Source organism: Monodon monoceros, unplaced genomic scaffold, assembly GCF_005190385.1.
Source record: "Monodon monoceros isolate NGI ecotype Baffin Bay Population unplaced genomic scaffold, NGI_Narwhal_1 Super_Scaffold_18, whole genome shotgun sequence".
NCBI lineage: Eukaryota > Metazoa > Chordata > Mammalia > Artiodactyla > Monodontidae > Monodon > Monodon monoceros.
Window position 1 is genome coordinate 50163452 of NW_021703774.1, and position 26799 is coordinate 50190250.

Consider the following 26799-nt stretch of genomic DNA (forward strand, 5'->3'; position numbering starts at 1 on the left):
CCTGCTCTGATTCTGGATTTTTTGGTTATGGGATCCAGAATGAACCGTGGCTTTAGAGCAGATTCTAGACGGGGGTCACAGTTCTGTCCTCTGAAGTTGTTTCGTTTGTCAAGTCCTCCGCTGGTTTTTCTCTTTACCATGCTCATCCTTGAATGACTGGTCTTCTTTGTGATTCTTTAGGCCGGGCATTGAGGATCTCTATCAAAGCTATCACTCTCCAGCCCTAAGGGAAGAATATGCTTATGGAAGTTATTACTACCATGGACACCCGCAGCAGCTGCGGGAAGAAGGAGGTACGGAATAATCTCCAAGAAGCCTTTGGGATGGTGCAGCTGGTCGGATAGGGCAGAGGGCAAAGGGGCCGTGCTCGGAGCCTCACCCTGGGCCTCCTGCTGGGCTGAGGTAGAGCCCCAGCCTCCCCTGCTTCTTGCTTGGCCAGATGAGGCCACAGCAATGACACTACTGCTAAATGTCTTGAGAAGAAGAGATAGAAAAGAGTCATTTTTCTTTGTACGTGTAGATGATGGCACTGACACTGTTACTACATTACTAGTATTGTGGATAGTTTGTACTTCATCCATATTTTTCTTCTAAGTAACAAGTAACAGTGAAGCCAGTTCTTAACAGTGAAGTCATCAAGTGTGTGGCTGGGCTGTAATGAGTCTGACCATCATTTACCCTGAGGGAGGCAGATATGTACAAAAAAGAATTTAAACCTTACACCAATAGTAAGGCTTTAGGTAGGTACTAAAGGCATCTTCTGACCTGCTAGCAAAGAGAAACCTGTTTCAACGTTGAAAACGCAAACATCTGTGCACACACATTGGATCCCCATTGTATAGAGCCGTGCTCATTGGTTCAGAGAGACGCGTCTTATGGACTTTCACTGTTGGCTTTTACTTATCAACTGTACTTTACTCAATTTGGCAAATACGGTCAGCCCTCCGAGTCTGCGGGTCTGCCACCAACTGATGATTGAAAATGTTAGAAGAAAAGAGAATTCCAAAAAGCAAAACTTGAATTTGCTGCTTGTAGGCAACTATTTGCATGAGCACCTACATTGTATTTGCAACTATTTACATAGCATTTACATTGTATTAGGCATTATAATTCATCTAGAGATGATTTAAAGTATATGGAGGATGTGCATAGGCTATATGCAAACACTACACCATTTTATATAAGGGACTTGAACTTCCCCAGGTCCTGAAACCAATGCCCCCCATGGATACGGAGGGATGATTGTATGTTTTTATACCTGCTGTGCTCCAGTAACTCAGCTTCATGGCTTGCTAGTGTCTTTCTAAACTTTTAGGAATAGGAAGTGACCTGTCTTTATTTTGTTTTTTTCTGAGGGTGCAGTGCCAAGGCAAGGGAGTCCTTATATCTGGCATGAAGATTATCGAGATCAAAAGTACCTGAATGAACACCAACATGAAAACCAGAATAGTCCGTTTGGAACAAATAGTGAGACCCAGTTCCAGTAAGTGTGAAAGGAGAGGCCGGTTCAACATGATTCAGCCAAACGCAGGCTATGTTAGGCAAACCTTGTGAGAGTAGCCTGGGTTGGCTGGGACCAGCTGTTCCCATGGACACTAGGAGGAGGGATTCTTAATTCTGAGAGGTGGTTCCCAAAACCTGTGAGATTACTTGAGGTCCATCTTAGAGGAGGGCCTTAATTCTATGTTGGCCTCGGAACAGATGTGGCCTTGCAGAAGTTCTCCTGATTGGGTCCTGCCTGGGGCTGGGGTGCTTCTCCTCTGCCCCCTCCTGTGCCCTGAGAATAGGCTCTCCCGTGGGATAAGGTGAGCAGGGAACAGCATTTTGTTCAAGCACCTGTCTGGTGTCCTTAGACCTGGTGCCTTAACCCTGCCTGGAACTCACCAGCCCAGCTGCTCTGATTTAACTTACTCCAGGACGTCAGGCTACAGAGACTGAGCCTCCTCTGCAGGGTTTGGGGCCACTTCTAGTAACTGTACTATGAACCCCAGGAGCTCCTGTTTTTCTGGTCCAATAGACTGAGGCGGAGAAATGGAGGACAAGGCTTTTCCCTGCGACACACGGGCCAACCCGACACCTGCCCATGCTTTGCAGCAGAACAGCCTCCAGCAGAGAGCAGCTCAGCCTTGCTGGCCTGCCCTGGACCCTCTCTCACCTGCTCCTGTCATTTTGCCGCAGATCTAAGCGTTGGAACCCTTATAAAGACAGTCCTGCTTCTAACTCTGGACAGGAGAGGCCTGGGGACTTATTTGTGGAGAGTCCGCTAACTGGGGCCCAGAAAAACAAGGTAACCTGAAGTGACATGGGGCTGGTGGTCTGTGACAGTGCATCACACCTGCCCTCGTCAGTAGGGGCGGAGCAGGGCCCTGTGGGGCGGGGTCCCCAGTGGCCAGCAGTCTGAGGGGTCCCATTCCTCCCCAATTGGCAGAGCCTCTACCCACTTCTTCCTTTCCCTGCTCCCTGTTTCAGTCTTCTGGATCTGGGGCCCTGATCTGGCCCTTTTGCATTTTTTTTGCCAAGTTGGCTGGATCAGGAAATGTCACCCAAGTCACTCCAAGGTAGGAAAGAGAAGAGGCTGTCACCGGTATCCCAGTGGATTAGCAATTCGGTTTACCCAGGAAGTGGGAAGTTGTTAGAATCTTTTAATTCAGGTCTGAAAAGCAGAACTTTTCTTGACTCTTCCATCTCTCTTTTCTAAAATCTTACTGTGTGTACCAGCTGGGTTACAAAATGGAGCTCTTGAATTTTTTTTACAATAAACTTTAAATTTTGGAATAATTTTAGATTTATGGAAAAGTTACAAACATACTACAGAGACAAGCTCTTCATTTTTGAGTCATGTATTAATTTTGTATCCCTGATGAGATTTGTATGATTTGTGGGGACAGTTTCTTCTGTACACCTGATGCTTCACAGGGCGGGGCACCTATTATGACTAACAGTAACAACAACACAGTAACAGCAGCCATACACACGTACAGCATTTTACAATGTGGACAAAGAGCTTTTGTATCCACTGTTTGCATCCATTGTTTTACAGTCCTCAGGATGTAAGTTCTGTGAATTTCTTGTACACCTGTATCCTTAGGGAAAGCATAGCACCTGGAGCATAGTAAGTGCTCATTAAACAGTTGGTGAATGAATGCAAGAGTAAGTACCTGAACTATAGGGTAGGTATGATTATCTACTTTGCAGATAAAGGTCCTGAGCTCAGCGAGTCTAAGTCACTTGTTCAAGTTCACAGCACTTGGTATTGACAAAGCTGGGATTGAATTCAGCCTCCCTGACCCCAGGACCTGCATGCTTCCCACTAGGCCACAGTGAATCCTTTAGTAAACACCTGTCAATTGAATGATCCCTTCTTTTCCTTTCAGCACATCCACATTCATTATATTTATTTGAAAGTTTGAATTTTGTTGCTTTGAAGAAACACTTGGGAGGACCGTCTCTCTGAAAGTGCTTCTGATTCTTCCCATGTGTTTTGTTGTTTTTAATTTCCAGCCATCACTGACCGAGGAGTCCAACCTTCTCCGGCAGCACGAGTCTGGTCTCACCTCCAGCAGCTATGAGCTCAGTCAGTACATGACAGATGCCTCTGAGCTGTACGACCCCATGGCTGCAGCGGGTTGGAGTCCAGTTCAGGCTGGTGGGTACTGAAGTGATCAAAGCAGTTGGCTGAGTCTGTTGAGAAGAGGGCTGGGTGGCACATGTCTTGGAAAGTCACCTTTGCCCTGTATTTCCAAGAGCAGACCATTTGTCTGCCTCATTTTTGTAAGTAGGTCTCCTGAGCAGAGTGGCCAACTTTGGTTCCATTTCCCCCCTTTTCTCTGGTACTGGAGATTGCATCATAGCTGCTTCTTGGAACATTGCCCCTAGCCATCATCAGGCTGGGAGAGGGGGCACTCAGAGGTACTGTTAGGTAATAGGTGAAGAAAGTAAAGACCAGAGTCAGTTTGGGAAAGTGAAGGCAGGTCACAAAGGTCTGGATGTAGGAGACTTGCCCTGAGTACTGGGGCTATGAGAACCAGAGTTCCCAGCGTGTCACCATTGCTGGGAGTCTGGCCCTGGTACATTATCATTTGCACCAAACCATCAACTCCTTGCATTATATTCTGACATATTCTCAGAGGTTCAGCTCTTATTGGAGTATGGGCTTCTTCTAGTTATGTAGCCCATCCAGAACCTTATCTTGGTCCCAGGTGGAATTTGGAAAGAAGTGTGTCTGTGGAGTATTTCTAAAGTAAAGCAAAGCAGTGGCAGTAATGCTAACAGTGTCCATCTGTGTCTGTTGGTCAGAGGACATCTCGGCAGCTGGTCCCAAGACACCCATGAAGTTCTACATCCCTCACGTGCCTGTGAGTTTTGGGCCAGGAGGTCAGCTGGTGTGTGTGTGTCCCAGATCTCTCAGTGATGGACAGACGGCCCTTGTTGAACTGCACAGCATGGAGGTAAACAAGATTCTGTGTCCTCGGAATGTCAGCACCCTGCTCCCTGATTCCCTTTGCCTGAGCCCTGGGCATCTCCAGGAATAGGGTGCTCTTGGAGGGGACTGGGCCAGGCACCCTATGGATTGGTGTGTGTGTGTGTGTGTGTGTGTGTGCGCGTGCACACGCACGTGTGTGTGTTTGAAGGAATGGCTGGGGCTCTTCTGTGAGAGAAGTAATGCTAGACTTCTGTTTTTCATGAGATGCTATTGGGTCATATCCAGCAACTAGAGAGCTCATTTCTGTCCTCTGCTTTCTCCATGAGGCACTGAGCCACATCCTAGGATCATGGCTCTGGGTTCTGATGCTGGACTTAACTGAGCAATGGGGCACTGGGGGGACATAGTCTTAAAGACCAAACTTGATTTTTTGTTCCAGGTTATTCTTAATGATTCTGAGGAACAAGAAAAGATGAGGACTTTCTCAGGACCCCTGATTAGGTAAATTACCATGAGAGCTGCAAAATAAGGGCTTTTGAAACCTATAAAATCTTCCTGCCCAGATCAGCATTTTGGGGATTTGTTCTTGACTTCCTTGAAAGAAAATGTCTCTCCCCGTTGGAGTGGAATCTCCGTGCTACAAGTTGGAGCCAAATGTGGCCTGAGCCATTTTGACAAGCAATTTGAGTGTTGAAAGAAAAATTAACTTAAAGGTTTAAAAATCTGAAATCAGTTCTATTTTACAAAGCCTACATGGTAAGGGGTTTTAGCGTTCTGTGTACTTAATAGTACTTAAACTGGTAGAAGAGTGGAACACAGCCTGGGAAATCATAGGCAAGTGGATCATATGGAAAAATTTTTTCTGGAGAGAGAAGTAACATGGCCAGCATTTGAGTTACTGGACAGTGTGCAAGTCTGCCCTCTGCAGGATTGAGCTAGAACTGCTTTTACATTGCTAGTCATGTTACTGATAAATATTCAGGATGCTCTTTGTCGTGGAGAGAGGAGTCCTGGCTGGTGTCAGAGGTGAGATAATGCACCCCAAAGCCCTTAAAATATCATCACTACTGTGTAAATGTGTTCTTATCCTGAAGCTTCCCCCTCCAAGAAAATCCCCATAGTATTTTGACAGTTCCTTCAAGTAAAAATGAGTGTTGTCTCCATTTCTTACACATGGGTGTACAGGTGTGGGGTAGAGCACCGAGCTGGGTATTTGGACACTAGGGTACTGGTCCAAGTTTGATTGATTTCATTGAATGATCTCAAGCAAATAATAATTCCTGTTTATTGAGCGCTTACATACACTTCACAATTGGCTAATTCCTTTTTGTACGGAGGTAGACTTTAAAAATTTTTTTAGTTTGAAATATAGTTGATTTACAATGTTGTGTTAGTTTCAGGGGTACAGCAGAGTAATTCATATAGATATATATACATAGGTATATATATCTATTCTTTTTCCAATTCTTTTCCGTTATAGGTTATTACAAGATACTGAGTTGGAGGTAGACTTTTTAACTATTCCTATTTTAGCGAAAAGAGCAGAGGCTCAGCGGAGATAAGAAACTTGTGTAAGCTGAGAAGTGGCTGGCTAGATTTAAACGCAGGGTTGTCTGAGCCCAAAGTCTGTGCTCTTCCTTGATACCAAACAGTCATTTCAGGTCTCTGGGCCTCAGTTTCCTCCTCTGTAAAATGGAGAGGGTGGACGAGAGAATCTCTGAGGTCCCTTCCTGTTCTATAAGGAAACAACTATTCTGTAGCTATAGACTCACTACCCCCGTCCTGGATTGTCAGGCTTCTATCCCATCTCCAGCCCCAGCAACACCCTCACACTGTAGGAGGGGACTGTGGTCCTACCCGGGGGAGGAATCTGTCCCTCACTCTTTGCTCCCTGAAATCTCTCCATAGGGAAGATGTACACAAGGTGGACATCGTGACGTTTTGCCAGCAGAAAGCAGCGCAGAGTCGCAAATCTGAGACACCAGGGAGCAGAGACTCGGCTCTACTGTGGCAACTGTTGGTTCTCCTTTGTCGGCAGAACGGGGTCAGTATCACCGCGCTGGCAGGTGGGCAGGTGCAGGCTGGGTTGGAATTGAAGTCTTCCTGGGAGAGAGAAGATTTGGCTTGTGGCCTGACTGATTATAAAAGGTAACATTAAAGAAGCAACAAATGCCCTCAAGGGGAAAAACTGCTCAGATGTCAATGCCAGTTTGCTAATGCTAACCTTTCCCCTGCCCTTCTCCACTAGCCTGGGGTTATCGCCCAGCTCTTGGGTTACTGCGCTAAGCAGATGATACACCTGGGAGAGTGTGCATATTTCTGGTCATCGTTGTGGCTCCTGACAGGCAGAAAGCAAGCATGAGAGTGAAGCTGGAGTTTGAATTACAACAATCTAAGAAGGGGCTGTCTTGTGTTTGCATGTCAGCCTCCTCCTGAAGAGGGCAGGTGCTCTGGTGCCTTCCTTCTTCAGCCTGGGCTGCCGGCATGAGGATGAATAGGATTCTCTCCCAGGATGGCCCTCTTTCCCTTGCAGTCCGTGGTGGGGTCTGACATCGCGGAGCTGCTGGTGCAGGACTGCAAGAAGCTGGAGAAGTACAAGCGGCAGCCGCCTGTGGCCAACCTCATCAACCTGACGGATGAGGACTGGCCAGTACTGAGCTTGGGGACCCGGAACCTGCTCACTGGGGAGGTTCCCCCCAGCGTGGAGACGCCTGCGCAGATCGTGGAGAAATTCACTAAGTTGCTCTACTACGGAAGGAAAAAGGCAAGTGCTGTGCCCGCTTCTGCTTAAAAAAGTAACCGGCATCCCCAAACCACTCACCCCTCCCAATTGTATGAGTGACATATACTCATTTTATAGCACTTAAGTTCAGAAAGTTACAAAGAAAAAGAAGAACACCCATAATCCTATCACTAAAAGATAATGCCTGTTAACATTTTAATATATTTATTTCTAGCATTTTCAATGCGTATATATTAAAAATCAAATTAAATTACATATACAATTACTTCTTTCTTTTCCCCTTAAGAGTATATGGTGAAATACTCTCATAGCATTAAAACGTACCATTTTAAAAATGGACTATATTCTATTATATGAATGTATCACATTTTATTTAACCAGTTCACTGTTGTTGAATATATAGGCTATGTACAGATTTGTCACCCATTATAAATTATACCATTCGAACATCTTGTTGTATAAGCCTTTGGCTGATTTTTTAAGATACATTCCTAGAAGAACTACTGAGTTAAAGGCTATGCACCATTTTTTTTTTTTTAATTTTATTTACTTCTGGCTGCGTTGGGTCTTTGTTGCTGCGTGCGGACTTTCTCTAGTTGTGGCGAACGGGGGCTACTCTTTGTTGTGGTGCGCGGGCTTCTCATTGCGGTGGCTTCTCTTGTTGCGGAGCACGGGCTCTAGGCTCATGGGCTTCAGTAGTTGTGGCTCTAGGCATACAGGCTTCAGTAGTTGTGGCTCGCAGGCTCTAGAGCGTGGGCTCAGTAGTTGTGGCGCACGGGCTTAGTTGCTCCGCGGCATGTGGGATCTTCCCAGGCCAGGGCTCGAACCCATGTCCCCTGCATTGGCAGGTGGGTTCTTAACCACTGTGCCACCAGGGAAGTCCCAAGGCTATGCACTTTTAAAAGGTTCTTCACATATACACTAAATCAGTTTCCAGAAAGTTTGTTTACAAATGATATCCCCATCAGTTATATCTAAAATATACCTATCAATACTGAATACTTTAATTCCACTGATGAAGTGATGCCTTGTTTTTTTTGGTATGTAAATTAGAATTTATTAATTAAAAATTTTAAATTGAGGTATATTTGACAAAATTGTAAGATATTTAAAGTGTACAGTGTGATGGTTTGATATACATATACATTGTGAAAGGATTCCTCCCACTTAGATAATTAACACATCCATCACCTCACGTGTTTCCCTATTATTTTATGCCTTGTTTAATTTTGAAGTTGAACTTACATTTTACAAAAGTCTTAAATATTTGAATATATGACTGAAATCAATTTGAATCAATCTAATTAAAAAAATCAAAAGATGAAAGGGATATAATGGGAGAAATGATGTTGTCCCCCACCCCCTCGCCATGCAATTTCTCTCATTGAAATATCCAAAGATATTTTCTGCATATATAATTATTTTCTCCTTTGTTCCCTTATAGCATACTATGCACCATTTCTTTACCTTCCTTTTGTCATTTAGCAAACTACTTTAGGAAACACTCTATGTTGGGGTTGGCATTTTTTTTCTGTAAAGGGACAGACAGTAAATATTTTAGGCTTTGCAGGCCATGGGGTCTCTACTCAACTGTGCTGTTGTCCCCTGAAAGCAGCCACAGACAATCTGTAAATAAATGGGTGTGGCTGTGTTTCAATAAAACTTCATTTATCGACATAGAAATTTGAAATATATATCACTTTCATGTGATGAAATATTATTCTTCTTTTGATTTTTTCCAGTAATTTAAAAATGTAAAAACTATTCTTAGCTTGTGGGCTGTACCAAAACAGGCAGTGGGCTGAATTTGGTCTTCAGGCCACGTTTTGCTGTCTCCTGTTCCTTATAGTATATAAATACCTTCCTCATTATTTCTTACGGCTGCATAGGTTTCTATAGATAAATTATAATTGATTCAACTAAACCTCTATAGATTGACATTTAGATTATTTCTAGTCTTTTGCTGTTACAAATAATGCTGCAATGAATAACATTGTCATTTTGCCATGTGGAGAGAATATATGTAACGAAAGTTTGTGGAAGTGGAAGCTTTGGGTCAAAGGGTATATGGTTTGTAATTTTGATAGATATTGACAAATTGCTGTTTTAGAGGTACCGATTACTCTATCAGCAATGTATGAGAGTGTCTGTCTCCCCACACTGTCACCAGCCCAGTGTGTTTCCAAACTTTTGGATATGTGCCAATCTGAGAGGTGAAAAGAAGTATAGTAGTTATTTGCATTTCTCATTATAAATGAAGTTGAATATCTTTAATCTGTGATTATTTTTTGACATGGATTTTCCACATTTTCCTGTTGGATTTTTGATCCCCACTTATTGATTTGTAGGAGCGCTTTACTTTTTTAGGATTTTCTGTCCAAAATCACTTTTTTGGGGTCATATTTAGAAAGGTTTTTCCTGCTTCAAAATTCATTTATGAAAATAAAGTTGAAGTACTTTTGTGACTTCACCTTTACATTTAAATCTTTAATTGTATGTATTTGTATGTGATGTTATCTTTTAAATGAGTGCAAGATATACTCAGTGAAAATTAATGGGATCAACTTATAGGATCTATATGTATGTATATATATATGTATGTATGTGTGTGTGTGTGTGTGTGTGTGTGTGTGTGTGTGTGTATTCATTATATAGTAGGGACTTGCTATTTCACCAGTGATTCATTTATTCAATAAACATTTATTAAGCAGCCACTACTTCTAAGACATTGAACCCAGTCGGGGGATACAGAAATAAATCAGTGATAATCTCTTTCCTTAAGAATGATAAATAATGACCATAACAACAGCAATAAAGCGAATATTTGAAAAATACTTTCTATGTGCCAGATACTCACTTAACACCTTACATGCATTATCTCATTTATCTTCGTAGTAGGTCCTATTCTTGTTTTATGTATTTACCAAGGAGGAAAGTTAGTAAATAATAAAGCCAGGGTTTAGATTTAGGCAGCCTGGTGCCTGAGCTTGGGCTTGTAATCACCCACCACATCTCCTGTCATACACTGACCCAAAGGTAAGCGGTGGGTAGATAGAGCACTATGGGAGTTCACGGTGATCTATGAGGAGCTGGACACCACAATATCTAAAACCTTTAACACTTGACTGGGGTCTTATTTCTGGCATTGTGTGAGATTGACATCCTTGATATAAGTTCTCAATTTCTTCACTTATTCTTAAATTATATTTTTGGAGATGTAGATTTTTGAGTAAACTAATAATTCTCAACCAATCATTAGTAACTCCTTTGAAAAATACTATTATGAAATAGTTTAACATACAAAAAGAGCATTTTTTTAAAAGATTTCACCTGTTTTTCTTTTTTTAAAAATTTAAGTATAGTTGATTTACAATGTTACATTAATTTCTGCTGTACAGCGAAGTGATTCAGTTATACATATATATACGTTCTTTTTCTAAATATTCTTTTCCATTATGGTTTATCGCAGAATATTGAATATAGTCCTCTGTGTTATACAGTAGGACCTTGTCGTTTCAAAAAGAGCAATCTTAATGTCATTTTTACTTCCACTGGATATGAGGCTGAATTTCTTAACTGTGATTGTTTAAATTTATTCCCTCTTCAAAGAAGATAACATGGGAGATGTTGGGATAATCAAATAAATTTACATTTGGAGGTGGAAATACCTCATTAGTGACCTCCTGTCCAAAAATCACATTATTTGGGGGGCACTAAGGAAATTATTAATACCAGGTCAACCTCACATATAAACTAAGATATTACTAAATAGTTTTGAAAATTAAACGAAGAGGTAAATATGTGTGTGTGTATGTTTTAAAATTTGCAGCTTCAAACCCATGTCACCAAGTTAACAGTGTCATTAATTTGACGTATGAAGTTGATAGTTAACAAGCACTTGATAGTAAGCAGTTAGTTATAGTGTTAGCTGGGGGTAGGTTAACTACTATGTATACTGGCTTAAACATAACAGCAGCCTCGGGATTTCCCTGGCGGTCCAGTGGTCCTTAGGACTCCACGCTTCCAAAGCAGGGGGCATGGGTTTGATCCCTGGTCAGGAAACTAAGATCCTGCATGCCGCATGGTGCAGCCAAAAACAAACCAACAACCCCCCCCCCCCCCCCACCAAACCATAATAGCAGCCTCTTTCTTTTCGTGCGAGAGTACTGGGCAGGTGAACAGAAGATGGGGCAGGCCTCCTCCATGTACTCACCCAGGGACTCAGCTGTAGGAGGCTCCACCATCTTCAACGCAGAGTCTCTAAAGTTTCTGGGAGTCATCTTCGTTCCAGCCCGATGGGGAAGAGGCCATGGAGGGTTGAGCACGGGGAGGGGTTCTATGGGCCAGACCTGGAAGCTTCACACATCGCTTCCCTTCCCATCTCAGTGCCACACCTCAGTGCCAGGGAGGTGGGAAATGCAGTCCGGCTCTTGGCCTAGGAAGGGGAACTTGGATTTGGGTGAGGAGCTAGCAGTCTCTGCCACAGTTGTTAATAAAGAAATGGTTCCTTGGGGCTTCCCTGGTGGTGCAGTGGTTAAGAGTCCACCTGCCGATGCAGGGGACACGGGTTCGTGCCCTGGTCCAGGAAGATCCTACATGCCGCGGAGCGGCTGGGCCCGTGAGCCATGGCCGCTGAGCCTGCGCATCCGGAGCCTGTGCTCCACAACGGGAGAGGCCACAACAGTGAGAGGCCCGCATACCGCAAAAAAAAAAAAAAAAAAAAGAAATGGTTCCTCAAGAGGGGGTATCTGTATGTGTATGGCTTATTCATTTGGTTGTGCAGTGGAGGCTAACACAACATTGTAAAGCAACCATACTCCAATAAAAACTAATTAAAAGAAAGAAAGAAATGGTTCCTCTACCACGCCCCCATGAACACCATCTCGCAACTCGTCTTTTGAGACCCAGTGCTGGGGGTGAGATGCTTCTCTCATTTTTTGGTGCTTAGGTTCATAAAAGTATTGTGTGACTTTGGCTAAAGAGATAAAGCTAACTGGAAACTATGTCTGAGGGGGAGCTAATGCAATCACATAAGGGGTTTGATAAGGTGAAGCCTGGAGAAAGGGGCAGCTTAGAGAGAAGTACCTGCCAGTTAAAGTCATTTCTCTACTGTTCCTTTCTCACGTCCCCAGGGGAGGCTCTGAGAGTCTTCTTGGAAGCCCGGCCTCTGCTGCAGAGGGGGTGGGGGGGGCAGTCCCCAAGCACAGTCGTTTGCTGTCACTCTTAGAGGCAGGTGAGCAAGGTGGTACTGAAGGTGATGTGTGTGTTTTCAGGAAGCCTTGGAGTGGGCCATGAAGAACCATTTGTGGGGTCATGCTTTGTTCCTTGCCAGCAAGATGGACCCAAGGACCTACAGCTGGGTCATGAGTGGGTGAGTTGGGGACGTGCCAAGAAGACCAATGGAGCAGAGCGGCATCCCCTCCAAAGGTGGAGGTGAGGGTGGGGAGAAATGCAAGATGCACTGAAAGGCCCCACCCTCCAAGCATCTTTCCAGTTCTGAGTTGGACATAGCATTTCTCTTCTCCAGATCCTAATAAACTAGACACAGACACATTCTTTCTAGCTGGTAAATTGAATAAAACATTTTACTAATGTTTCCCAGGGTCAAAGTTTCCAAAAATTAAGTCGGTTTCTACATTGCAGTAGCCTTCTCTCTTTGGGAGGGTCTGCTCTGGAGACTTCCATCAGTGAGGGGGTAGATCACTTAAGGGAAACTGACAGAGCCTGAAGACTGAGAGTAACTTACTGCTTCGTCCTGCAGCACGGGTGTGGGTGCTGGGAAGTAGGGAGGGATACAGGGTAGCAGGACTGCAAGCTGTGGTAGAAAGGGGTTTATAGGACTGGGGATTAGATCCAGCAGTCTTCATCTACTGGGAGATGTCAAGACTGAAGGCATCCCTTCAGGTTACACTGGGCCACCAGGACCCGGGTGCCTGGGGTACCGGAAATAATACCCAAATCAGGACGGAATAGGAATGGAGGTATGAGTACCTAGCCAGGAATTTAGAACAAGGGCAATGAAACAGCTGAAGAGACTCAGAACCAAATGGAGGTGGAGGTATATGGGGTGCTGTAAGGGGTCAGCCCTTCAGGCTGCAGTTAGCATCCATGGATTGTTGGGGACAGATGTGTGGCAGGGGTGGGCTGGGGTGGGAGCCCTCCTATAAGGAGCAGCCTTGGGTTAGACAGAGAAAAGGATGGTACCTCAAAATTTGTCTTCTCACGTTGGTTAAAGCCGTGAAGCTACCGTCTCTGCTTATCTTATATTTCAAGCCCCCGTACATCCCGTTGGGCAGAGAGTTGGATGAGAAGATGGACACCCACACTTTAAGTTCAGTCTGTGGGGCTAACGTCTGTCACTACCTGGGAGCCCATTCTTCACCATGGCTTCCATGAAATCTCTTTATTACTCTGACCCTCGGTTTTCCCGGGGACTAGTGACACCACCACGTACTTCGTTATGTTCAGAGACCGCAATGGTGAGAAGCACTGAACTTCTATTAGGGGAAGCACTCTGAGCTCCGGGGGAAAGGTGCTGTTAAAAAAAAGATGGTGTTGGACTTCCCTGGTGGCGCAGTGGTTGGGAGTCCGCCTGCCGATGTGGGGGACACGCGTTCGTGCCCCGGTCCGGGAAGATCCCACATGCCGCGGAGCGGCTGGGCCCGTGAGCCATGGCCGCTGAGCCTGTGCGTCCGGAGCCTGTGCTCCGCAGCGGGAGAGGCCACAGCGGTGAGAGGCCCGCGTACCGCAACACTGTAGCATATATCTCGGCTACAGATTTTTGCCTTGGGCCATTGCTATCTGATGGGGCCCAGTGAATCATGCAAAATCTCTCTTACTGAGTATGCTTAAATCTCAAATCAGCCATAGAGCTTATTATATCCTTGTTAAGCAGATCCCATGGTTTGTCATCAGTATGATCATTTCTGGTCCCTGCTCTACACCTCTTTGGTTACTGAAAATGACTATGTAGTGCTTGTGAGCAAAAGCAGTAGAGACCCAGGCTAGCGATGAGCCCGGAAAACAGCACTGAGAGCTGTGGACTTGCGGAGGAGGGCTGCTGTGGGGCAGTGGGTGTGGAGGGTGCCTGGGGAGGAGGTGCCCACCGTTGGGCTCTCAGGGGTCTTTGAAGTATTTGTGGCTCAACTCCGTGATGGACGGAGGCCTACAAAATAGTTACTCAAGAGTTAGGGAGTCAGTGCTAAAATGCCGAAGATCTTCCCCAGTAATGAGGTCTATTTGGCGTGTGTGGTGGGATGGAGATCCGAAAGTGGGATGGAGCAGAGGTACAACTGAAAAGAGAGACTCAAGTTCCAAAAGAAGCTGCTGCAATCAAATACAAGTAGATGAGGCCTTGTGCCTCACAGGCAATGGGTTAGAGGCTCTCTTGGCTGGATTCCCACTGACGGGCGGTCTCCTCTCTCTGCAGCTTCACCAGCACGCTGGCGCTCAACGACCCACTGCAGACCCTCTTCCAGCTCATGTCGGGAAGGATCCCACAGGCAGCTACGGTACCCTCTGTGACAGGACCCCCTCAACACCCCAGCACCCTAAGGGTTTAGGGGGTAGGGACTGCTCGGGAATGAGGTGATGGCTTTAGAGATGAAAAATAAGTAATTACTGTTGGTTAATCACCTCCCATGTGCCTGGCCCTGTGCTAAGCGCTGTGATGCATGTTATTTTGTTTAACGCACGGAGGTAGGAATGATTATCCCTGTTTTGCAGACGTGAGGACTGAGTCGCAAAGGTGTAAAATGACCAAGATCACAGAGCTAGGAGTAGTAGAGTCAGGATGGGCCCAGGTCTGTCTGATTCCAAAGACTGCCCTTTCCACAATCCACGGCTACCCGCTGTGTGGCAAATAGCAAGAGAACCCGAGGCTGCTCTCCACGCTTCCCACAACCAGGCTTTCTTTCTTCCCCACCACTGCACGTGACCCTTCAAAGCTGGACATGTTAGATTCTACGTCATCAGTGTGGGATGTGGCTCAGGAGAACCCTGAAGCCAGCTTGATAGTTTTCCCATTATAAAAGCGTTGATCTTTTTGTCCCAAGGTATTCCTTCCCTATCCTCGAAGTCCAATAACTTTACTGAGATATATCTTGTTGTTGACTGTCTGTGTCAGTTATTCGGGGATACAGCACGTTTTTTTAATATGTGCATCCATATCTTACAGTTCCAGAGAAATTTCTTGAATTATATCCTTCAGTATTTATTTTGTTCTCTTATTTTGGTTTTCTTTTCAGGAACACCCTCTATACACAAAATATATATAGTTCATATATATATATACATATATATATATGAACTGTATACATATATACATGTGAATTATATATATAATTTTCTCTTTAATTAAAAAATTTTTTTTTTTGTTTCAATTCTTTCTTTCTTCTTTGTTGCTGTGTGTCCATCCTGTGTGTCCCTTACTGTGTTTTCATCAGTGTCTCTTGGCTTCTGTGCTTTTTCCATTTTTGTCTTTATTTCTTTGATTTTTCTCCCACTTCTCTCCTGAGCTCTGCAGGTGACATTTACCTCCTCCTGTTCTCCACCATCTCTTTCCTCTGCTCCTGTAACTTAGCTTTAGACCCTTGCTTCCTAGAACAAATTGTTTCATTATTTTACTTAAATTCATGATGAAATGTTTGGTGACAATTCTTTGTTTTGTGGAAACATTTTTCTGGTGAATGTTCTCTCTGCCTTCCCCCCTCCTTTTATCTTGATGGTATATTTGTAGCGATTCTGTACGTGTTCCTTCATAGGCTTCAGGTCTTCCCTGGATGGGTTATTTATGGGAGGTTTGAGCTGGGGAGGTGCCAGGGCCATATTCCAGGGCAGCTGGCATTTCCGCATGACCCGGTGTTTTCTGTGAGCATCTTTGCTTCTCCCCAGCCAGTGGAGATGGCTATGGGATCCCCTCCCTCTGGTATTCTCTCTCTCTGCCTCCTAAACCCACCTCTGTTCAATCTCCATTACTTTTGGAAGCCTTTTCTTGTGTTTAGAGGCTTGGATTTTTGCTGACACCTAGTTTCAATGAAAATGTACTTCACGCTTTTGCTTTTTTGTCTCTCTTATTGCTGTGGACAATTTCAAGAAAAGAAAAGAGAAATGATGACTTTCATGCCCCCTCGTCAAACCAGCTGGCTATACTGGAACATGGGGTGCACCTCACAATTCTGCTGAGGGCCTGTGCTCTGCAATGAAATTGCACCATGTCACAAAGCACTAAATGCAGGAAAATATGTAATCAGCATACAGTCCATTGGGTCTCATTGCACTGGTAGAGTTTGCTAAATGTTCCCTACTCCTGGGTGAGAAAACTGAGGAGCCAGAGGTGATATTTGCAGTATTTGACCCTAGTGTTTGAGAGTTTCCTAGCATCGTAGCATCCTGTAAAAGGCTAGACTTTGGTACTTATAATAAGAGGAGTAGTGGAAAAAGCATGCCAGCTGGAAAACACAGACGTGGGCTTCTGTCACAGGCTTAACCTAGACTCTACTCCTCACTGTTGTGGGAACTGGGCCCTGCTACTTAATCTCAGAGCCTCAGCTTTTCTTCTTTGTGGGCATTTTGATGCCTAACAGAGCTACTGTAAAAATTAAAGGGGAGAGAATATCTGAACATATCAACCACCATGCTTGGCCCACTGAAGTTAGTTAATAAGCGTTATCTCTCTCTCTTCTCCCTCCATAGACCTGCTTTACAGTGATTTTTTTTTCCAAATCGCCTGGGGGAGGAGACAGAAGAATAACTTCTAAGTTTTTGTTCTTTTAGCAAGGGCTTTTCTTTTGCTAGAAAGAAAAGTTTCAGCAAGAAAGAGCCTGGCTCACATGTTAAAATGGGGATAATAATAGTACCTAACGCACGTGATTGTTCTTAGGAGAAATGCTTATTAGCATAGGCTGTGGCCCAGGGTCAGGGTGCAGTAAGTGAGAACTGCTGTTATTATTGTGATTTATTGTCATCATCGTCCTCATTCACACTGCATTGCCCAGATAAACAGAGTCACTATAAAATGGAGTTGGATAAAGCATCTTTTGTTCTATGGGATAATTACAAATACAATACCAAATAACTGTGAATTGTTTTGACCTCCAGATCTTAGCTATTACTGTCAATCTCCTGCTCTATCTTTTCAGTATAACAAATTGGAGGAGAGACTGGTCTGCAAATCACCTCTTTCCTTTGCTGTGCTTGTGTGTGTGTGTGTGTGTGTGTGTGTGTGTGTGTGTGTGTGTGTATTTATATACATGTAATTTATAATGTGCAAACCAAGTGTAAGGCACTATGCTATGGGCTTCATCTAACTATATTATTATCAACAGTTATCCTGGGATGAAGTGAGAGAGTAGCATTGACATATATACACTACCAAATGTAAAATGGATGGCTAGTGGGAAGCAGCTGCATAGCACAGGGAGAGCAGCTCGGTGCTTTGTGACCACCTAGAGGGGTGGGATAGGGAGGGTGGGAGGGAGACGCAAGAGGGAGGGGATATGGGGATATATGTATACATATAGCTGACTCACTTTGTTATACAGCAGAAAGTAACACAACACTGTAAAGCAATTACACTCCATTAAAGATGTAAAAAAAAAAAAAAAAATCCTGACAGGTAGACATCATGATCTCCATTTAAAAGATAAAGAAACAAAGGTTCAAAGACATAAAGAAACTTGCCCAAGAGGCAGGACCCCAGGTGAATCCAGGGCCCGTGTCGTTTCTGTGACATTGTGTTGTTTCCTTATTGATATTCCCTGTCCTGAAATTCCCCTTCATTCAGGAGAAGGGCGGCCCATCATTCGTGAGGGGCTTCTGCCTGCTCCCACTTCTCTGATTATACTCTACCGTCCCCTCGTGGAGCTCTGCTGCCTCTGCATGGTCACCAGAGGAAGGGGACACAGTGCTGGCTGGGCCACTTGGCCTGGTTTTCTCACTCCTCAAGAGGCGATAGGAATTAGAGTTCCCAGGGTTGTTGTGAAGATTAAAGAAGGTGATGTGTGAGAGAGGGCTTTGGCTTTGTAAAACCAGAAAACATTAGCCATTTGGTAATAGGTATCAAGGAGCCCAGTGTTCCCCTGTCTTCTAACTGGCTTCTAACTCTTCCCATGAACCAAGGGTATTTGATCCTCTGCCTCCCACTGAAACATCAGTTGTTTTTTTTTGATTTTGTCCCTAGCTATTGGGGTTAGGGGCACCAGGAGGAAATCTGAAAATTATTGACCAAGAGTGTCATTCCATTTATCCATCTCCCAACATCCCTGTGTGTGTGTGTATGTATGTATGCATGTATGTATGTATATGTGTCTGTCTGCCTGCCTATTCATCCTTCTAAGAGTTTTGCTTTTTTAAAAAAAGACGCAAAATCAATGAGTGGCCACATTGCCGGCAGCATAATGGGAGTTCCCAGAAAACCAGGAAATAGACAACAACCTTCCTTACTTACCTATATTCTGGTCGGGGCTACATTACTCAATTTTCAATTTTTCTGCTGCTTTTCAGTGTTGTGGGGACGAGCAGTGGGGAGACTGGAGGCCGCACTTGGCTGTGATTCTGTCGAATCAAGGTGGGGACCCGGAGCTGTATCAGCACACGATTGTCACCATGGGGGACACCCTGGGTAAGCAGACACCAGTCCCATCCCCTCCTCTCCTCTATTTCCAGGCCAGCTTTAACCACTCTGTGCTTAGATTCTTAGGTTCTGTGTTGGGCCCGAGTCTATGCCTCAGGCTTTGCTTTGACCCAGGAGCCTCAGTGTTTTGGGGACAGAAACTCCAGGGAGAGAGGTGTCCTTCTTGCCTTTCTGTTTCCCAGTTTTCCGCTATGAGCCAGTGCAGGCCAGGCCCCTGAGACTCTGGGGTCTGCCACTGTAGGAGGCTCCCCTGAGTAGGTGATTCCTATGCCTGGGTCAGATTCCCGTGCAGATGGAGTTAACACACGGGGGCATCTCGCCTACTGTTGTTGTTAGTCCCGCGGTGACCCAGCTCAGCCAGATAGGAAATTCTATTTTTGCCTGAACTACCCTGGGTAATTGTATAATCTTTATTTCTATCACCTCTCTGTGAATGTGGCCTCATAAACACTTAGGGGCTGTTAAATGTTCCAGATCAGTGGTTCTCAGATTTGGTCAAGGGCCAGGACGTCTAGAAATCATCGCTTTGTGGCACTTCGTGAAATACTGCTCTGCTAAACTTAAAATAGCTACGCGTAAGATTGTGCCCAGTCAAATGGCAGGTTGTTCAGAACCTGGGTAGAAAGAGAACTTTTGCCGAACCTTCTTGGGTGCCGGGCCCCGTGCTAGTTACTTTACCTATTTGAATTAATTCAGTGTTGAGGTAATGGAAAATGTATGGGAGAACATTTTAAAACTGGGAACAATTTGGTAATGAATGTAATTTTTATGATCACTGGGAAAGGTCTTCTATTGTTTGACTTTAGCAGGAGAGGCATTAGTGCCCCAAGAAGCCTAGTTTAAAAACTGCTACTCCCAACGGCCAGCTTCTCTGCTCAGGTGTAGGCATTTCTACCCATTTCTCCCTCTCCAGAAGGACTAAAATGCTTAGAAACGTCCTCATTGAAAATCCATTAGGGGGAACGTGAAATAGTGCCTTATTCTGGCTCAAGAGAAGTGAAATAATGTCGGAGGCAAAAAATGCGGTAGGAGAGGGAGTGGGGTTTGGGGTCTGTGACTCGTAGTGTGAAAAGCTCGTTCCTTTATCCCCATGAGGCTCTCCGCTCCGACCCCCAAGTTCCTCTCCAGCCCTCTCCCATCCCCCCCCCCAGATGGTGGGTCCTCACGTGGGCGTGTTCAGTGACCGGGGCTTGTTCTCCTCCTGCAGCTGGGAAGGGGCTGGTGGAAGCAGCTCACTTCTGCTACCTCATGGCTCACGTGCCCTTCGGCTCCTATACCGTGAAGACAGACCACCTGGCCTTGCTGGGCAGTAGCCACAGGTATGCGATCTTCTGGGGGAAAGGGAGTGGGAAGGACATCTTCCAGGTGATTGGTTTAGCCCTTGCTGGGCTACATGGCTCCATTTTCCATAGTCCTGTGTGAATTTCGGCCACTGCTGGTCCCCTTCTCTGGGATGGTTTTCCGCACAGGTAGGCTCTGGCGGAGGAGATGCCGGGTGGGTGCCGCATCACACCGCCAGGGGGCCTCAGGTCCAGGCCCTGCTCCGGGGAAGCTGTGAACTGGTGCCTGTGGGTTGCATTGTACCCCTATGGCCACTCGGTGGCGCCCTGGCTCCGTGATCAGAGAGTGACTCTTTAGAAAATGCTTAGCGGGAGCGCGGCGGCTTGAGCCTCTGCGTCAGGCAGCTCTGGACCAGTTCTCAGAGCCCGCCTTGGGCAAAACCCGAAAGTGGAAGACGTTTGTCTAGCCACCACACCCTACACTGACTTGGGGCACAAGCTACTCAGAGTCCCGCCTGTCACTTATTCCCTGCTGGCCGTAGTATTAGGCTTTTCACACAGAAGGACCTTAATAATCCCCTAGACAATGAATAAACGGACAAAAAGACCGGCTTGCTCTCTAGCTGCCCTCCACATTCTAGATCTCTCTTTCTCTTTCCCTGTAATAGTTAAGATTTCCTAAGCTCTTACATTGTGCCAGCCGTTTTATTTGCACTATTTCCTTTAATCATTACACATTTACCCTGTGAAGAAGGTACGCTTTTAATCTTCACTTTATAGAGGAGGGAAACCAAGGCACAGAGAGGTTAAGTAACTTGTCTAAGATAGTACAGCTAGTGTGGGGTCAGGTTGGACTTGGAATCCAGACTGTCAGGCTTTTCTTTGTAGAAACGCATCCTCTCATAGCCTGTCTGTCAAGGTCACGGTCTCTGATAGCATCTAGTTGGCTTGTCAAAGAGGCCTGTCTGGGCCAAATGGGACAGTAAGTGAAACGGTTTAATGTGTCCCCCTCCTATGTTTATATTGTACGAGGATGTTTCTGGAGATACAGTCCTGACCCCAGGCATAGCCCCTGTGATTATGATTTCAAACCTCACAGCAGCTGTTTTGGGACCCGTGAGGACTCTGAGGGCCCCTCAGATCACGTTCACCCAGCCTGCTTCCTCACTGGAATGCACCTCCAGCACAGGGACCGTCTTCTGATTTGGGGCTCCACAGTGCTACCCTCTCTCTGCCGGGCCTTCTTTCTTCAGTGCTTCCGAACATCACATCACTCCCTCTTTTCTGCTCTTCTGCTCAGGCTATGGTGGCCTCTCACAGACGCCCGCTCTGGGTTCTCAGGGCACTAAGGCTGGCTCTCAGCGTGCTTACGGGGAGGACCCAGTGCCCCGCTGAGCTGGGTGTGAGAGCAGCTTGCCTTACGTGACCCTCCAGTAAAGATGGCAGCGATCTCCCCCTCGCCCCAGTCTCTCCCCCTTGCCTTCCCCCAGAGCCTCTGGAGGTGCAGATTCTCTTTCCATTCTTGGAGCTGCCCCAAGGATCAGCCCAGGACAGAGACTCTACCATGAATGGATGCAGCTGGTGTTTGGCCATCTACTAGGATTTAAATCTGTCCCCACCTCAGTCTGTTTTATTCTTATTCCCTGGCTTTTAGTCAAGAGTTTTTGAAATTTGCAACAACTGAGGCTATCCAGAGGACGGAAATCTTCGAGTACTGTCAGATGCTGGGCCGCCCCAAATCCTTCATCCCTTCTTTCCAGGTAACTGAACCCTCACGAGGCCACCACCTTAGCTGCGTCACGTGGCTGTGGGCCACCGGGTTTTCTGCCTTGCTATCTGGCACGTAGTGGCTGGGCTAAGTCATCCACTGGACTTTTCCTCATTAGCTGGAATGTGGGAAGGGTTAGGATGTCTTTCTAGGTCCCCTAAAGGTTTGCATTTTAAGATAGGAAAGCAAAACGCTGCAGCAGCCTCTGTGCTGGGGGCTCCTGCCTCACTGCTGACAATGAGAATCGTGCCAGCAGCCCTGGGGCTCCCCCGCTGTCGGTAGCTCCTTCTGTTCTTCTGTCTCCAGATGGCTCCACTTCTCCTCAGCCCCAAGGTCATCCTGCTGGGAGCGGGAGCAAGAAGACCCGACTGGGGGCTCTTCACCCTTCCTCCTCTCCTCTGACCTGCCGCTCCCATCTCTTTTGGATGACTCTGTTTTTGTTTTTGTTTTTGCGGTACGCGGGCCTCTCACTGTTGTGGCCTCTCCCATTGTGGAGCACAGGCTCCGGACACGCAGGCTCAGCGGCCATGGCTCACGGGCCCAGCCGCTCCGCGGCATGTGGGATCTTCCCGGACCGGGGCACGAACCCATGTCCCCTGCATTGGCAGGCGGACTCTCAACCACTGCGCCACCAGGGAAGCCCTGGATGACTCTGTTTTTAACTCTGGAAATTCCTCCCTGCTCTGTCCTTGGCCCCCATCCTCCTTTCATCCCCCTAGGGCTGCAGCTGTGCAGGTGGTGTCCACGCAGGTTCTAACCTCTCTTCTCAACCTCTCTACTGGATGCCCTGTTGTCCCCTTAAATCCATAATGACTCCTTCTGTGCCTGTATTGAGAGTGCGCTCGGTGGCAGCAACACACACACACATGCACACCACCACCACCAAACACAAAACAAAGGCTTGGAAATGAATGAATTACTGCCTATAGGGCAATGACCCAGTTAGTATCTTCTTTAAGAGTTTTACCAAAGAGCCACCTTCTCCAGCAGAGCCCTGCCTGAACAGCTCCTTTGGGTCCATGCAGGTCTTCAGTCTCTTTCTTTCTGTTCTGTAGTCATCCCACCTCTCAGCTGTCTTTGGGCTGATAGCAGTGAGATTAGCTGTTTTTAGGGAATGAGTTCTACACGCCTGGAACTGTGTTATGGTGCTTTGACTGTATGATTTCTAATCCTGTGGTAATCCGGGCATGATTACCCCCCTTTTACAAAACAGGTTCCAAGGAGTTACATGCTATTGGCTCACATCTCTTGGGTACCATTTGTTCTAAGGACTTTACATGGATTATCTCACTGAATCTTTACAACAGCCAAGGGTTAGATCGTATTATCATCCCCATATTATAGTGAGGAAACCAAGGCACAGAGAGGAGGTGGGGTAACTAGCTCAATGTGCCACACCCAGCATGGAGTTGGGATTTGAACTTGGGTCTGTCTGATTTCCAGCCCTCAAGCTCCATTTAGTTCTGTCACTCATGCTTCTCTGAGCCCTGACCTGTCTCTGTCTGTACACTCCCTTGGGCTTGAAGTCCCTTGCACCTCAGTCATTTTTTCTTCTTTTATCCGTCCTCCTGGTGCCTGGTCCTGTGCCCCACATACACCAGGCTTCCCAGAGATGTGGGCTGCCTGATAAGAGTCCAGTGCATTTCCATGTTGACCAGAGCCTAGGGAGATTCAGCTGATGTGCCTTCCAGCCCTTCCTCTATGAGGACGGAACTGCAGGCTGGATTTGGAATTGTGCCCATACACAGATAGAATGCCCCAAATGGCACAAGGCCCTCTTTAATATTTGGATCCAGAGTTAGAGGAAGTTGGCAGTCAGCTGACTTCCAAGAAGTCTTATCTCCACTTCTCTCCTTCTGTCCCTGCCTGGATGGGCTCATCGCTGGCCCTGCTCCTCTTCACAGGTGTATAAGCTCCTTTATGCTTCCCGTCTGGCAGATTACGGCCTTGCGTCCCAGGCCTTGCATTACTGCGAAGCCATTGGCACAGCCCTCCTGAGCCAGGGAGAGAACAGCCACCCTGTGCTACTAGTGGAACTCATCAAGGTGAGCTTCTCAGAGGGTTCTCTGCAGGTGTGTTATCTTCAGCGTTCAGAGGAAGCTATTGTAAAGCGGCTCAGACACCCCATTTCATCTTCTTTGCACATGCTGTAAAATTGGAGCCCATGGCTGTCTTTGACCACATACGCATGTCCAGATGTGATAAGCAGAGGCCTGACACTGCACAAAGAAGGATGCTACGGGCGGGGATGGCGGTGGGGAGGGACGCAGTGAAATTGGGGGACTGAAAACCAGGCATGTGCTATGCAGGAAATTCATTCTTGCATCTGCTTTTTTGGTACAGTAAAACTGCCTGTTACGGTGAACTGTTCTAATGATAAAATCTGGGCTTAGAAAATATATTTTAGGGGTTAAAACAGGAAATGATCCTTATTAAAATGCTTTTAAATGCATGGAATATTTTATCACATGTGAGATACATTCAAAAAGAGAAAACAAAAACATATCAACTTTTAGTTCCTGAGAAAGAAAACAATCAGGCAAATAATTGTTCCAATTAATTGAAGAAAAATCCATTAGCTGAGAGTAAAAAGGCAGCCCACCGTCAATTTTTTCTTCGCTTTAGATGAGGCCCAGTGTTGGATTCTGTAATCAATAAAATCTGCAGAACTGAGCCCCCTTGATGGCAAATTTCTGCCAACAGGATGATGGCTGTAGGCAGCTCAGGACCCAGAATGGAGGAGTAGGGAAGTCTGGGAACTTAATGATGGAATAGCCTTACGATACAGGCAGTCCCTCGACCAGCAGCACAGGCGTCGCCTTGTAGGGAGCTTGTTAGAAATGCGGAATCTCAGGTCCCACAGATTTCTGGGATCAGAACCAGCATTTTAGCAAAGGTCCCAGGTGGTTCCTACCGGGCTTGAAGCTTGAGAAGTGCTGCTCCTGAGGGCAGCCTTGCAGAGACATAAAGCAGAGTAACAGTTTCTTCTCTGCTGCTCTCCTCCTCCCCTGTTGCTAGTTTATTTAGTGTCTAGCAACAGGATGGGTTAACTGTTTGTTTATGTTGCAATTCGGGGAAGATATCTGCTGAATTTTCTGTTTGGCAATTCTTTGTAATCTGGTTTACGAGTCAAGGCTCTTTTTTCTTACTGCCTCTCCCCATGGTCTGTCCATTTCACTTACGTCTCTCTCTCCTTTTCCCTCTCTTACCGTCTGGAAACCTGGCACAGCTTGCAGAGAGACTGAAGCTGTCAGATCCTCTGGTTTTAGAACGCCACCGCCGTCACCGAGGAGACAGGGACCTGGAGCCGGACTGGCTGGTACACCTTCGGGGGCATCACAAGGAGCTGCAGGTAAGTGGGGGGCAGGTCAGCGGGGTGGGCCTCTGTTTCCCTCTTGTCTGCCCTAGACCCAGAGTAGGTAGGCATGGAGGGCTCTGGGGGTCTCCTGTCACCCATGAGGCACAGCCTGATCGGGAAAGGGGTGGCACTCAACTTCCCCGCTGCGCCCGGGTGGAAACATTTTCCTGTGTTTGGTGTGAGACAGTGGGGCCCTCTTCCAAAGCACCCAGCCACCCTTCTCTGTGGTCCCAGAAAATACATTTTCTGACCATCAAAGCTTCCATCTCTCTGTGAGGAACAATGGCTCACAGTGGCCCTTGTCACTTTCATGTAATGCAGGGTGATTGCTTAAAAGACTTCCGGGCCTTTCCTTTTTTTGTTCTGACAATTGCAAAAGCGGCTGGTAGTAACTGTTATACAGTAATTGGAACAGGGCCTCCTCCATGTTGTTTCTCCCTCTGTCACTGAGAAAGGGCAGGGGGATTTTTTTAGGCACACACGGCCCTTGCTTCCTGCATGTGCTGTGGGCTCTGGGGCCCACGGTTTCATTCCCTCCTCTTGCCCCTTCCTCTGGGAGAGGATGCTGCCCTGGTCCCTGCCTGCTCTGGGCAGAGCTGGGAGGTAGGAAGGGCTGAGGCTGCCCCTCCCCCTCCCCCTCCAGCCCCTGCATTCACCTGCGACTCCCTTACCTTATCACTCCTGAAGTTTCTTTTCTGACTTAATTTTAAACCGTGGTTCGGTGTTTTTGTTTTTCTTTGTGTTGCTTAAGAGGTGTTTACTTTATCTTAATAGCAAAAGGTAGCAGGAGACATTGGAGATCCTTGCTCTGCTCACTCGGATATTTTGGGAGCCAGAAAAACAACAGGTACCCAAACCAATGAACTGAATGTGTAATAGCTGACTCTCAGGATCTGATTAGACGAGATAACGCAACCTAAAAGACTCTCCCCCTTCCCTTCCTGGAGTGCCTTCCTTGCCTGTGTCAATCTGACTCAGTGGTCTGGGCCCCCCCTCTCCACACAGCTCTGCTGACCACAGGCATCCCTGACACTTTTTTTTTTCCTTTTTTAAATTAATTAATTGATTTATTTTTGACTGCGTTGGGTCTTTGTTGTTGCGCGCGGGCTTCAGTAGTTGTGGCACGTGGGCTCCGTAGTTGTGGCGCACGGGCCTAGCCGCTCCGCGGCACGTGGGATCTTCCCAGACCAGGGCTCGAACCCGTGTCCCCTGCATCGGCAGGCAGATTCTCAACCACTGTGCCTCCAGGGAAGCCCCCGTCCCTGACACTTCTGTTTCTGCATTATTAGAGTCTTTGCTTCACATTCAGGTTTTAATCTTGTGATGTTGTGTTGTTATCTAATTGCTTCACTTGTGTCAGTACTGTCTCCCTAGCTGAATACATTCCTTGAGGCCAGAGGTGGTGGGTTATCTGCATTTCACGTTAGTGGTGGGGACATAGGAAGCGCCTGTGCTGTTTGGGCATCAGTTACTGCACGCGTGAAATAGGTTTCAAAGCGTTTTCAACAGACCCTCCTTTCCCTTCAGGATGCCTCTGAGTGTTGGGCTGGGCAGACGTCGTTACCCCAGTTAATTCTGTGCCCTTTCCCCAAACA

General features: G+C 46.3%; 1 protein-coding gene across 4 annotated transcripts in view; it reads left to right on the forward strand.

The window, feature by feature from the left end:
• Window positions 1-26799, forward strand: part of LOC114899040 (protein transport protein Sec16B) — a 62912-nt gene that overhangs the window by 3843 nt on the left and 32270 nt on the right. For all 4 annotated transcript variants that reach the window (XM_029229391.1, XM_029229389.1, XM_029229390.1 and 1 more), the window contains exons 3-18: window positions 181-293; window positions 1363-1483; window positions 2179-2287; window positions 3502-3646; window positions 4297-4448; window positions 4863-4924; window positions 6332-6467; window positions 6957-7187; window positions 12440-12537; window positions 14596-14677; window positions 18669-18786; window positions 20006-20117; window positions 21733-21838; window positions 23751-23891; window positions 25076-25198; window positions 25979-26051. In XM_029229391.1, coding sequence (XP_029085224.1) covers window positions 181-293; window positions 1363-1483; window positions 2179-2287; window positions 3502-3646; window positions 4297-4448; window positions 4863-4924; window positions 6332-6467; window positions 6957-7187; window positions 12440-12537; window positions 14596-14677; window positions 18669-18786; window positions 20006-20117; window positions 21733-21838; window positions 23751-23891; window positions 25076-25198; window positions 25979-26051 — 1922 coding nt within the window. The remainder of the gene's footprint in view (window positions 1-180; window positions 294-1362; window positions 1484-2178; window positions 2288-3501; window positions 3647-4296; window positions 4449-4862; window positions 4925-6331; window positions 6468-6956; window positions 7188-12439; window positions 12538-14595; window positions 14678-18668; window positions 18787-20005; window positions 20118-21732; window positions 21839-23750; window positions 23892-25075; window positions 25199-25978; window positions 26052-26799) is intronic.